Source organism: Lepidochelys olivacea, assembly GCF_965140295.1.
Source record: "Lepidochelys olivacea isolate rLepOli2 genome assembly, chromosome: 1".
Taxonomy (NCBI): Eukaryota; Metazoa; Chordata; order Testudines; family Cheloniidae; genus Lepidochelys; species Lepidochelys olivacea.
The window spans coordinates 261743815-261758540 of NC_140411.1; the positions used below are offsets into that span (position 1 = coordinate 261743815).

General features: G+C 42.6%; 1 protein-coding gene across 2 annotated transcripts; it reads left to right on the forward strand.

Moving 5' to 3' along the window:
- Positions 1-251: 251 nt before the first annotated feature.
- On the forward strand, positions 252-14174 carry RBX1 (ring-box 1; the record flags this gene model as incomplete). Of its 2 annotated transcripts, XM_084617964.1 has the most annotated exons (5): positions 252-409; positions 3111-3189; positions 10739-10809; positions 12490-12575; positions 13996-14174. In XM_084617964.1, the coding sequence occupies exons 1-5, from the start codon at positions 296-298 to the stop codon at positions 14006-14008; spliced, it is 363 nt and encodes a 120-aa protein (XP_084474090.1). In that variant the 5' UTR covers positions 252-295. The 2 variants fall into 2 exon arrangements, with proteins under 2 accessions (XP_084474090.1, XP_084474091.1); XM_084617965.1 differs by lacking the exon at positions 13996-14174 and having other exon boundaries at positions 12490-12579.
- Positions 14175-14726: the final 552 nt, after the last annotated feature.

Here is a 14726-nt window from a genome sequence, read left to right on the forward strand (position 1 = left end):
GGCGGGGCGGGCCCCCAGCAGCACTCCGGCGCTCGGGAGGGAAGTCTTGCCTCTCCCTTTAAATGCTGCTGCTGGGCCCGGCCCAGCCCCCCCCGCGGGTTGCGCAACTCTGTCATGAGGGCGGGGGAGGCTGACTCTGGGCTCCGCCCTGGCCGGCGCCTTTAAGAGACCAGTGTCGTGTGACGCTTCCTTGCTTTCACCCCCCTCCCCCCCCACCCCGACACACCTGTTTGCGTGCGGGGCGGGGGGAAGGGAAAAAGGAGGCTGTCGCGAGTCTGCGTCCCCTGTCCCGCGCATGCGCATTAAGGGGACCTGGAATCGTGTATTCAAAATGGCGGCGGCGATGGATGTGGACACCCCGAGCGGCACCAACAGTAGCGCCAGTAAGAAGCGCTTCGAAGTGAAGAAGGTGTGGTCTCTGGGGGGCGTCACCCTGACAGCTGCGGGGCGAGATAGGGGCGAACGGGCCGGTCGCTCCGGGGCGAGGACGGGGCCGGTCTTGTTCTCCTCAGGGGCCGGGTCTCCGGTTCCGCGCTATTCAGGAGAGGGCGGGGCTCTGGGTTTCTGGCGGAGTTCGGGGCCAATAGCTGCGGCGGGGCCGCTGTATGTGGGGGATGGAGGGGCCAATCAGCCGCGCTGTTGTTGCCGGGTGACAGCGGCGTGCGGGGAGGGGCGAAGGGGTGGGGCTGTGTCAGGGAGGCGCCTGCTCTCTCACGGGGGCCTGGGTGGTGGCAGGCGGGGAGGGATGGGGGCGGGGCGATGCCTCGGCTCAGCCAACTTTGTCAGGATGATGCTGCGCGGCCTGGCCGGGGTGGGGGTGTGGGGGGACGCGCGGGGGGCGAGGTAACGCACCGGGGACACGGCTGTATGCCGGCTGCCTGGGGTCTCTGGTGTGGCCCTGCCCCAACACGGAGCCACCCGTGACGGGGCCTCGCTGCCACTTAATTTGGTGATGTCAGGACGTGGGAGCCCTCTCCTGTGGGGGGGGGTCTGCTGACAGGCGGAAGGCTCCTTCTTCCTGACCCTGATCTAGTCTTTAGGGTGGTGCAGGGGACCCGCGGACAGTGCTGCTGCGCCTTTGCAAGTGGCCTCGGCTCCTCGTCCCCACCCCTTGGATTCTGTCCCGAAGCTGGCTGGGGCCCATCCAGGAGGAAGGACATCTTGTCTCATTTCCTTCTTTCATTCAACCCCCAAAACGAAGGGTCAGGGAGCCAGAGGTGCGCTGGCAGCCCAGGAGCGGGCCTTGCATGATGAAGATTCTCTTGTCAACCCAGCGAGAAGTTTGCCCATGGAGACATCCACTGGGCAAAAGTGAAAAGGGTGCTCAGGACCTCTCATAACCTTCCTCAGACACCTGAGTGACAGAAGTAGTGGCCGCCGCACTCCAGGAGTGTGTGTGAATGTGAATTTGATTGTGGGTAAGACTGGCTCATGCTGAGTGAAGCTTGTCCTACATGACCTCCCTGGCAACACATGATGTCAGAGATCTCGTGACTCCAGTCAGAGCTTCTAGTCACAGGCCAGTTGGTTTCTCCAGCCTTGCCCAGTGGGCATGAATACAACATCACCAGAAATGAAGACTCTCTAACTGTAGCGTAGTTGATTGGATCATCTTCTGACTTCCCCTGTAGCTATATTGGCTTTACTGATCTGACAGAAGTAAAATAAGTAATAAAATCCTGATTTTTATCTCTAAATTTAATAGCTGTGACTTGGATACATCAGGTCTCCTGAGTAAGAAGGCTTTTACAAATTTACATTGTTACTTCTCAGTTTAGAAAAACACTTTAATGGTAGCAGTGGTCAGAAATCTGGACCTGCAGTTTATGCAGCATGAAAACACTGAGAGGGGAGGAAAAGTAATTTGTACAAAGAGCTATAATGAGCAAGTAAGGAGACATTTAAGACAAGTATCAGGAAACGCTTACTAATGGTGACATCTGTTGGTAGGTGAACTCTGAGAAGACGTGATGGAAACATCACTTGATATGCTTGTATACAGGAAAATATATACTGTGGAGAACAATCACTTACTGGAAAGGGAGTTAGACAATAATCTCTAACTTATATTGCTGTGACATAATCGGTCTAGAGTTATATTTGCCACCCACAATGTCAGGCAACCAAGTTCTGGTATCCTGTGTAATTATGAAGTGTCTTCTAATTGAATCTTTTTGGGGGGCAGAGAAGGGGATGGGATGCACTCTGTTACAATTCTGTATCATTTGGCTAGGAGTTCCAATCCTGTGTTAATTTTTTTTTCTTTCAAATATTGTCCCCTTAAATGCATAGTAGACCCTCTTCTTATAGGCTTTTGTGATCATGGAAGTCAGTCCCTTTTTTTGGGGGGATGACACCTCAAATCTCACCTTTTAAGCGATTTTTTTAGCTCCCCACCCCAAAAAAACCCAACAACCATTTATTCAGTTACCCATATTGGATCCTCAGATGTGCCCTGCAGTTCTTTGTGCTATCTCCTATTGTGTTTGAAAAAAGGGACTTCAGTGCAGGGAGGCATATAAACTGTCTCAAGTAATTGGTTCCCATTTTTCTGCAGTGGTGACTTATTGGTAGGGCTGCTGCTAATGGTGGTAGTTTCTGTTTTGTCAAGGATATCTGGATTGGACTTCCAATAAGGTGCACGCTTTCCATCCATTCCATCAGTGCTAAGGATGTGGCTTGGGGAGCGAAAGACCCACCTGGATATGGGATTCAGATCTCTTGAATAGAAATATGAATGGTTGCATTTGTTTGAGTAAAAATAAGGGACTTATATTTAAGAGTGACTGGCTTATGTAGGTAAATGAGCCTCTTTCCTAACTAGGAGTCTGTTTTATATTTATATTTCTTGTGTAATAAATAATTTCTGCTGTTTCCTGGGTTGGCAGGAAATGCTTGAGTCTTGGGGTGGATTCAGGAGTGTCTCATTACTCCCAAGCAATTCTAACTTTTCCAAAGAGTGGTGGTGGTAGGTTTTCAAGGAAATCTCCCTATCCTGTGCTCTGAAGAGCTGGGATCTCAGGAATAGTGCAACGGGGGGTGGGGGGGAAGGAATCCTCTGACAGATATTGTAATTTCAATAGAAAATGTGTTCTTCTTTCTTTTTGTAGTGGAATGCAGTAGCTCTCTGGGCCTGGGACATTGTGGTTGATAACTGTGCCATTTGCAGGAACCATATCATGGATCTGTGTAAGTAAATGGAGTGGGGGGAAATTACAGGCACTATGGCTATTCAGACATGGCAGTTCCCTCACAGATGTAATGTACAGCCAAAATCACCTCTAGGAGTGAGGTTTTTTTCAAAGCCCAAAATTGCAAGCTTGTGTTTTGGTAATGTTTAAAGGCCAGGATCTAATCTCCTTCACCACCACATTTCCCTTTTTTCCCCACTTTAAAAGAGGGACAAATTGAAGAATTAAATTGGTATCACACTGCTACACAGGAGGCAGTGTTGGCTGGGCAGGGGTTTGGAAAGAAGTGCCAGGAGGTGGAGTAATGATGAGGGGCCAAAGGTGAGATGAGATTATTTAGGGGTGGGAATCATGTATAAACTGAACTAATTAGAAAACCCAAATTGATTATTGACTCTTGCATTAAACCAGTGAAGATTATGACACACAATACTTATACAATTACTGACAGACCAAGAGTCCAGTCAAACCACTAACCTCAATTTGTATCATTCCACAGAAGATAGCATTAGCTACCTCATGCTGGGTATTATAATCTGGAATTGTGTGGTGGCTATCCAGAGGCATATGGATTGTTTTGTTATAGAATAGACAAACCAAACAATCAAAAATACTTGAACAATACAAACATTACCCTTAAATGTCTGTTCTGCTTTATCTGGGAACACTGTACAATAAGCTTAATTTTACAAATAAACATCAAAACACTTACTCCATATGAAGAGTATTAAACTGGAGTTCAGTTTAAAAAATTTCTAACATGAAGTGTACACGTGCACACAGATCAGTCACTCGTATCAGTTCTGCAAAGAGTTACAAAATGGGTACAAAAACAGATTCTCAGAATTGAGTGTTAGCAGAGGCACAAAATCTAACTGCCTACCCTTGCCTTAGTATAGATGGACAAAAAATATTTGGCATACTCTAGGTGAACCCTGTGAGAACAGTTTTCCAAGGCTGGTCTTGCTTTGTTCATTATCTTTAGTCTTGTAAAATAAAAAGTACACCTGTGGGGCATTTAAACATTTGAGGCCCTAGTTAGAATATAGGCATGAGCAAATCTTGGTCCTCAGAGAATCCCATAGGTTAACATAATTTTTAATAATTCATGGAATAAATTCTGTTTATATAAACCAGTGGAACTTGGTGTGACTTAAGTCAACTGACCTACCCCCAAACTATTTATGGTCTTCCATACCAAGACCTAACATGCAGTATTTGGTCAGGTCTGACATTTATTTTGAGAAATCATGGAGAACTGGGAAAGAGTGGAGAAATTTTTGCGGGGGAGGGAATGGAAAGAATGATCCTGGCTGTTACTATCTTGGTAAGTCTCATGTCAGCCTTAATAAAATAACGGACCAAATACTAAGAGGAAAAAATTACATCTAGAAGATAAGCAGCAACAGGTTTAGAAAAACTCACACCACAGTGGATTGGTTTTGGGGGGAGGCAAGTGAGGGATTGTGCAAGTAGAATGACAAACAGTGGTTGAATGGAACCTGATGTAATAACTTGATTTTGGGGAAGCACTTAATTATGTTTAACAAATTTTTTACTTGCTAAATTAATTCATATTGGCTTGGATAGGGGCACTCTCACATGAAAATAGGCTGAGCTACAAACAAACAGTGATACTTGTACAGAGTTGGGGAAGTGTCTAACTGGGTGCTGTAAGGATTAGTGTTGGTTCTGGACTTATTTAACATAATTAATCTGGAAGAAAGTAAACAGCATTTTAATTTTTCATATAGTAAACTGAGAGGTCAGAAATCATTCAGAAACTGAAATTAATATCTGCAGGACCACCAAAATGAGACTTCTAAAAAATGCAAGGTAATATACTTGGGATTAGGGTATGTGAAACAGAGATTTAATGGCAAGGGAAAACCTGGAAAGCAGGAATGTTGAAAGAGAGCTATGAGTAATAGGAAGCAGAATATTAAAATATTATACACACAAACTACATTAAAAGAACATTTTGGCTTGCAAAGTCAAGCACTAAAAAATTAGGAAATGCCAGAAGTCTATCCTGTGCACTGAATGAGGCAGGAGTCCTCTGGGGTGGAAAAAAGTACATGATCAGGTAATTAAAAGCTGTATCAGAGGGCTGAATTAAAGGTTGCACAGATAGGAAAAGCCAGAATGAAGGCTAACTTTTGAATGTTTAGCTCTGCAACCTTAGTGTTTTAACAATTTTGTGTGTCACTTTCTAAATGTTTTAATATGACAAAAATGTATTTTTCCTCTAGCCTTGTTCTCAAACAGCTGAACCATTTTGGCTAAAATTGGGGGGGGGGGGGGAAGAAGCACCCTGAGGTAGACACCTGCCATGTAAAATTTCAGCTCAAATAGGTAAGGTTTGGCAAAGTTTAGAGGCAACTTGAAATATAAGACATGTCTGGCAATCTGAATGATATGCAGTATTACCAGCCTCCTCCTGTAATGAATTTGCAATGTAATATACTAACAAAAAAGACTAGTGCAGTCTTGGGCTGCATACATTGAGCTATTAAAGAAGCCGCTGTCTGGTCAACTCTGGTGACGCTGCACCTGCAATACTGTATTGGTTTTGGCCATCTCATAATCACAAAAATATATACGAAAAGGATCGAGTCCAGAGAAGAGACACACAATGCTTAAGGGATTAATTTGAGAAGACTAAAAAGTAATTGTGAATAGCTTGACTATGTGATGACTAAGCCTGGAACATAACTGTCTACAAATATTTGGACGGTGTAAACACTAATGGAGGAAAGAAATATGGTACAGGGGATTATAACTAGAAGTGACCATATGACCTTGAGCAGAAGAATGAAACTAAATATTGAGACAATCCAATAGAAATATATAGTATTGTAAATATAAAGTACTGGAATAGTCTTCCAAAGAGCATAGTGGAATCCCCTCCTGTGCCAAATTTTAAAAACTGGACTGGGGAAGCCCTAGAAAACTTTGTAGGAAACAGATCTGCACTAGCGGTAAGGTGATTAGTTGACTTGATTGTTTCTTCCATCTCTGACTTCTGATGCAGTACAATACTTGAAGCCATGAATAATTCTAGAAGGCAACTTTGCAGGGAGAAAGAGAACACCATGTAGTGTGTATTTTCACAATACTGTTGCTCAAAAAGGAGCCACTCAAAATAATAAAAGGAGGGGGGGAAAAAAAAGAAGAGTCTCCTGGGTAGCCACACCTTAACAAGTATTAATTTGGAGGTCCATTAATATAGCTGCAAATAAAGGAGAACCATGCCTTATTTTCTGTCAGCAATTATTAGAGAGAAAATTGAATCTTAGGTTGCTTCTCTTTCCATATTAACATACCGAAGGCTGCCAAAGTAGTGGAGGAAACAAAAGGGGTCTCTTACTGGAGAAATGCTGAAATACATATTTACTGTGGGATCCTGACCACTCTCCTACTGCAAGACATTTGGGTGGCACTTCTTTCAAATACTACAGATAGCTCATGCTTGTCAACAAGACTCCAGGTCTCTGCCACACCCCTTCTGCCTTCACTTCAGATTCTCTGCCACTAGCAAAGAGAAGTAGTTAAGCACTCCCATGTTATCTACTACAATCTCTGCTTTTATAGTTTAATTTGGGGCAGCAGCCAGCACATCTCCCCTGCTTGGGGGGATGGGGAGAGGCAGAGGCAGAATTTTCAGGATTTGCTCCCTGAATGAGGCCACCAATGGAGCTCCTTCTCTCCCTTTGTTAACCCCTTGTCTGTCATGGTGGAGCTGGAAACGTGGAGAAGCAGAAGGTCAAGAGGTGATCCATCTGCAAGGATGCTGCCTTGGGAGCTAAAGAATGGGCGTATGTCTATGATGGCCTCCAACCTGCCAAGACTTGCCCTATCAGGGAAGGAGTTCAGTCTGGATGGCTCATTTGGGGGCCTTTGCATCCACCAACACCATCCCAGGGCTCCCCGATAGATGTCTCTGCAAACGGTCTGACCTCTTAAGTGTTTGGGACTCTGCAGTATGGACCATACTTGCTGATGAACAGCTCTTCAGGAATAAGTCCAAAACTCCTTTTACACACTCAAATACATACACACACTCTAAAGTGAAAAGTCTCCCCCTGAAGAGAGAAGCTCCAGGGTCCTACTTCAGGTTTTTTAAGTGAGTAATTTTATTTGCCAAGGAATCTGGTGTCCTGTCTGACTCATCTTATTCCCAAGAGGAAGATCTGGACACTCAGGGAAGCTTTCCCCTACGCTTCCTAGTCAATTCTAATATTGAATGATGCGGACCACCAGAGCTCAAAACCTACACATCCCTACAAATTAACCTGAGCCAGAACACCAGCTGAGACAGAACTTTGTAGATAACCATGATCATCTCAAAATGGCAAAAGTGTTCTAGATCCTAATCACCTTCCACAAGTTCTGACTTCTCCTCAGGAGCAAACAATCATAACCCCAAGCCAGAGAACTAGTATAGATTCTTTCCTCTGTAAATATTTGGAATGGCAAAGAGGAAGGAAGAGGATGTCAAGATCAAGCGAGCAAAACAAGACAAACAGGCTAAAACCAAGGATAAATATCTCCTATCCAATGCTAAGGAGGAGTTTGCCACAAACTACAACAAATCAAATGAATTTTTATACTGTGTTCGTGTTGATGGAACCCTGGACTGGGGCGGGGGAGAGGGGCAGACATGGGGAGGGACACAGAGAGCTATGACAGCTAATTTAGTGGGCAGGTGTCAACTTTGGTTTAAGCCCTGGACAGTGGATAACTATTCAAAGTAAATTCTTTGTGCCTTAGAATTATCAGGTGGAATATGTTGAGAGAGAAGCTTGATGTGTTGTACCCAATACTATGGACATACCAAAGCATTTTCTCCTCGCTTTTCAAAGTCTGGGAAGGAGCAGAAGTTCTTTTAATCCTTACCCATCGCAAAGGTAGCAGGGAAGGGATGACTCATCCCTGTTCTGGGTCTAGGTATTACCTCTGAAATGTCTGAGGGAAGCTAGTACAGCCCAAACAGTAAGTATGACAAGCGCCATCTTACCTCCATGCGGAAATAGGATTAGGGCAAGATATCCTACTTCTCAGAGTCCCATTTGATTTTGAAGAGAGGTATGGGTGATTGTGCAGTTCAGAGCATCAGGCTCTTCCACATACCTTCACTTAATTTTTCAGTCTCCGGAAGTCAGCATACAATCATCCTTTGAAGGTAATTTCTCACCTCCTATAACTATGGGTGATTGAGCTCTTCCTCTCGAGATGAAAAATGCTCTGAGATCTACTCAGTATCCATAGTAAGAAAAATCTCATGGAATCTCAGCCATCTTAGACCTTGAGAGACTAAACAGTTCCACTAAGAAGATAAAATTCAGGATGGATTCTGCCAGATTCCCCAACATAAGGGGTTCTTATGGAGACACTGCATCAACAGACTATCTGGAATGGTCCCCAACCCCCAAGAAGTAGACTAACTGATATCCAAGCAACTACATTATCCCTTGCTTGACTTATTAGTATCAAGCAGGAATGCAAAGGCAAGACTCTTCTGCACGAGGGAAGCAGGTCAAAGATTAATAGGAACAGACACTGGCTCATAGATGACTGAATAAAGTCTGTGGTTCCCCCTTCTGCTCCTAGGAAGAATGACTGATTACAATGTTTTTTAAATTTGCCACCCCAAATTGGCCAAAGAAAAGTTGTTGCAGCTGTCTGTTCCTGTCCCAGGATGTGCTCCTGCTTCCCAATCCTAACTATGTAAAACTGAGTCTGGGCATTGAAATGATGAATTCCAAACCAATGGGCAATTCTCCAAAGTAACAAAGCTCTGTCAGCCTCCTGAATACCTTCCACCTTCTTGAGTAACTAAAGAATTTGGACACAGTTCCATTGGTGTCAAGATTGAAAGCAACAAGAACCCAGGTGTTCAGCTATTCTGAATTTCTTATGCGATTGCCTAGATTTTGAACCCAAGACTTTTGTGAAAAGATGTGACTCAAAGTGTGTGACAAATGAAATCTTACCTAAATCTGTAGTAGATTACCTGGTGGTATTGAAAATCCCTAGGTATAACTTGGTATGGATAGTTGCTCACAACCAAGGTTAACTCACCTTTTCATACCTCATGAGAAAACTGTTCTTCTTCTTGTTTGTCTAATGCCTGAACACCTGAAAGAAAATGTATGATAAATCTGAGAAGAGCAATTAAAACAGACTTCAGTAGAATAGATCAATGCAGTAAAACTTCATCTTTCTTAGTTTCCACAATAAATGCCTAGGCTTGAAAGCATCCAAATCCTCCATGGTTTGGTGGGTCAAATTCTATATCCCTGAAGTGTATTCAGACACAAACTAACTTCAGAAAGTACTGTAGCGTATTCAACTTCTTCCTTGGTAGGAAAAAGATCTGTCCCCTGGTTACCTATCAAAATTGTTAATAACAATGTGGGCTTGACTTCTACTGCTTTGTCAGGGGAGTGCTTTAAGCATTGGCATCAAAACCGTATAATATTGATTTTAGGGAAGGGGCGGTACTTACCTTTATCTCGTCCTTACTGCTTATTTTATTTCAGATTACACTCTAATTGGAGGTTCCAGAGTAGCAGTCGTGTTTAGTCTGTATTCGCAAAAAGAAAAGGGGTACTTGTGGCACCTTAGAGACTAACCAATTTATTTGAGCATAAGCTTTCATGAGCTACAGCTCACTTCATCGGATGCATTCATCCGATGAAGTGAGCTGTAGCTCATGAAAGCTTATGCTCAAATAAATTTTAGTCTCTAAGGTGCCACAAGTACTCTAATTGGAGAGGTCCAACTCTAGAACGGAAAATATGGGGCTGACCTCTTCCTTCTTTTTCCCCTCCCTTCTCCTTTAATGCCACCTGAGAAGTTCTTTGGGCATTTTTACGACGGTCTTTGCAGGTTCCCTCTCAATATAACACCTGAATAAGAGATTACTGTTAAGTAATATTTAACATGCACTGTACCATGTAGCTTTGGAAGTGCTTATCTGGTACAAGGCTACAAAGATGTGGCCAAGGTCCATGCTACATGAATAAATTTGCACAAGCACTGATTGTTACAAACCAAATATCTTGAATGAGGGCAGTCCCAGATAGATAATCTTGTATAGCAAATCTTCCTCTTAACTAAATCTTTCCTCACAATTTTGATGCAATAATCCGTAACAATAATAACTATAATAAAAACCCTTCAAAGGCCAAACAGACTTTGGTATGACCAAATTAGAAATATTTATCTTTACAATTTGGCAAGCAGACACATTTCAGTGACAGATGATATAGGTACTCCTACACAATTCCCCCCTCATACCCCCAAAATAATCTAAGAAAGTGAACAAAAAAATCTGTCTTCATTAATAACTAATTAGTTCCTCCCTCCCCAATTTGAAAAAAATCTTACTTAAACCCAGTGATTTCCAACACTGCTTGCTTGTAATAAGTCCAACAAAACAAAGAGCTTGGGTATTTTTCCTCATTTACTGTAGTAAAGAGGATTGTTTGTTACAAGTAGAAAGGGTCCCACTTCTGAATGTGTTTAATCTTTCTCTACAGGTATAGAATGTCAAGCTAACCAGGCATCGGCTACCTCTGAAGAGTGTACTGTCGCATGGGGTGTCTGCAATGTAAGGCAAACTGCTTTCACTAACCAGCTATTATGAAAAAATTAGGTCCCCTCTTTTCTATTACTCAAAATCAGAATAGAGAAAGTCAGCTAATCAATTAAGATGGTCTCATAATTCTTTACTAGGAAAGAATTTTCAAACCCTGGATGCTTACTGTGACGTAGAGAGATGACGAGAAGAAGGGAAGAAGAAAATGGAAAAATGAGGGTTGAGAATATGTAGAACAAGACAGGTTGGGAGAAAGAGAATACAGAAAAGGAAGGGGTAAAGGATAGAAATACCTCTGTACCTTGTTGCTTGGCAATATTGTAGGAATTTAATTTTGAAATGTGAATATCTCTGAATATTCAAGGGACAGGCTCATAGCTGGGAGTTATCCCATCCTCAGAAAACAGTGTTATTGTATGCCAACACATCGATTTCTCGATGTGCAAGCCTATGTGAAGGGTCAATTTTTTGACTAGAGGGTTTGTTTCTGTATTTAAAAATTGTTCCAGTTAATTTCAGATTTTCCCATTTTGCTGAGGCATCGCTGCCCTTCAGACAGGGTACCAGCCATGTCTCTAGACTCAAGCATGCAAATCAGCATTTCCCCACCACCTCATGTACCGGCAAGGGCATACTGTGTGTGTATGTATGTATGCATGCATTGCATGCCCGAGGACTGGTTTTACCTGCAGAATAGTTCTGGGCAGCCCCTGAACATGCATGAAGGATTCATTTTTTTTTTTTTTTTTTTTTAGAACTAAATGGCATCCTGCACACAGTGTGATCACATGTACACTGTATGTGTTAGGTCACAACACATGCAGGATGCCATTTTGCCTGGAGGTTTGGCATTGTTTGCTTGACTAAGTGTCATGGCATGCCACTGTGTCCAGGGTAACAGTTAAAGGGTTGCATAAAGAAACTACTCTTGCCAGACTTGGACCTGGCTACATTACAAAAACTACTATGTGGTGGAGCCATGTTACAACAAGATAATGCCTCAACAAGGCTAAAAACAAAGTTGTATCTGTCTACAGAGGCAAGATAAAATCATGGCTTTTAGTGTTTTACTTAAGTGTTTGGAACTGGGATTCCCAACATAAGCCTTTAATGGGACTGATAAGTGGGACCCTAATTTTTAAGGAGCTAAGGGAGGACAGCATCTGCAGCAAATATGTAATAGAGCTTTCTATCTGGCCTCCCAAAGTCACTTGTATTCAAACATCATTTGGTTCAGAGTACTTGCAGAATGCTTCCTTCAGCCTCTACCTTCATCTCCATCATTCCTGCCCTTCAGGACGTTCTCTGGTTCTTCAAATATTTGTCCACTATGAAATGCCTCTTCTTGGCTTCATAGACATATCTCTATTGGCCTCTACTCTGCTAGTACTAACAGCTGCTGAATCCTGCTCTCCCTCCTTTGTCAAATCTGTGGTTTGCCTTAGCATCAGCTGTGAAACAGCCTCTTCGCTGCTACTTCATTGATATTTCCCTTCCTTTTCTTAACAGATCAAAACCATCCTCTTCCTTGCCATTTATCATTGAGCTCAGTCAGCTCTCCACATCTCCTTGTTTACAAACGCTCAGTGTACCCTTTTTTATAGTGACACTTTCATTGCTTTAATTTCTCTGTATTAAGAGATTCATGAACAGCACCTTATGAAACTATGTAACTTGTACCTTCTCTTTCAGCATGCTTTCCACTTCCACTGCATCTCTCGTTGGCTTAAGACTCGCCAGGTGTGTCCACTGGACAACAGAGAATGGGAGTTCCAAAAGTAGGTATCCTGTGCCTTTTCCAACATGGAACATGCTATTGCCCATCCATTGGCTCTTGTGATGAGTGCTAGGCAATGTTAATCTCTGCTAGATCTTGCTGATAGAGCACCCAGGTATCTTTCTCATTTCGGGGTTTGGCCGCATACTCTGTTCCTACTAGGAGGAGTTTTCTGTGTCACTGTACAGTGATCTTTGCTAACAGAGTTTATGGGCTTTGAAGGGTGTCCAGATAGTCCTGGTGTAAGTGAGAGCAGTTATAAACTGGAGCTCTACATCGACATTTTCCTCTAGAGAGCATAGAGAAGCGAAATTCACTGATAGCAGAGCCCCACATGAGTGACTTGGGTTCAGAAACTAACCTGGGTTAAATCCATTGCTCCAAAATCTGGGTATTGTGTTTATGTCAAGATGCCAAAAATTGTATCAGGTCACTCTGACCTTGCATTGTTGAGATTTTGTTTTAAAACCCTATTAAGGTTACAGATGACTAAAACTAACTTGGCTGGTGGATGTTTGCTTGCAGTGCAGAACCACTAGGCAAATTAGCCAGACTGATGGCCTTGCATAAAGACCCATCATTAGAATAGCTAGAGAAGCTGCTGATTAGTATTGAGGGGCACTGACCTATTTATATGGGGGTACAGAAGTGTGATACTAGGGAGTATTGAAGGTTGGGTTTGAGATGCAGTAAGCTGAAAATGGTATCAGGAAGCTTACCTAGCACCCGCCCCACTCTGTGCCTGGTTTAACGGAATCATTTATCTATTAACCACTTACTTTGCTAGGTACAGATTCACCCAGATTTTTTTAAAAGAGCATTCTCTTTAAACTGTCCTGACTTCTAAAGCAGGAGTGTTAAAATTTCTCAGTCCCATATTTGGGCATTAATTGGCACTCAGTTGTATAATGGCTGCTTCTGTGACAACTTCAGCACTGAAGTGCAGGATTTGAACATCTTAAGGCAGCCATAATTGAAAACTGGACTCATGGGGCAGCTATTCTGTTTGGCTAGTGACTAAGATGTTTAGGTACCAGTATGAGACATGAACTGGCTTACATTTTACACATGCTTAGTAGTGTGTAAGGGGTAATGATATACTCCAGCCTCTCTATACCAAGGACAGACTTGAGAAGTGGAGTTCAGGCAGGAGATTGTGACAATAGGGTCACAAGTCCATGAAATGATAAGCTAGTTAGTCTCCCCCAATTAATCACTAATGTCTGGGAGAATTAAGGAAAAAGTTAAATAGGTACCTTTGCTTTTTGGTATTTCTACTGAGGTTGAAATACATATTTGTATGTTGCATGTTAATTGGATTAAATATTATCATGAGAGTAAAGCTGGTGCCAAAAAATCAACATTGGTATTCAGTATAAAAATAACAAGCACGGTAACATAACAAATATTTGTATTTTCAGGTATGGGCACTAAGGAAAGATGGTCGCCAAGTTTACCCTTCTGTCACCACCATAATTGGCTCCTCTTGTTAGTGGGTCTGTTTTAGGAATTATGTAAATCAGTTATGTCTTGTTTTTTGCTTTAATCTTAATGCTGCCATATTGTATACTCTTAAATAAAATATTGTTGGAACATCCCATCTAACTTTGTTTTGTATTCATGAATGAAATAATTGTGAACAGGGTGGTATCCTCTTCAAAGGGAATCCAACTGGGCTTTTATTAGTCAATTTAGTGTTAGTGACAGTTCTGGGGACTACCATCCTGTGTTCTACAAGACAGAACTTCCCATACAACCTGCCTTGTCAATATGCCTGACGTCTCACCAAGCAATTTAAAACTACATCTTTGCACTTACTAAATTCTGTGAGAGGTCAATGGGAGGAGGACCTGGCCCTTAATTCTGGGCCAGCAGAGGGGTTTTAGTTGTGCTGACAGTATTTTTAAGATGGACACTTTTCTGCTAGAAGGCAGACCGTGATATCAGTTGATCATTTCATACAAATTCCCTATTGTCATCAGATGGAAATTACTTTCCATTGCTTCTGATATGAAACTCAAGTAGAACAGATGATTTACAAGGAGAAAACCTCGTTAACAATTCCCAGTTCGTTGAACCCATTCAGCTTGGTGGTGTTGAGCTGAGTGCAGGTTCTCAAATGTTGCTACTCCTAAAACACTTCTAAATAAAA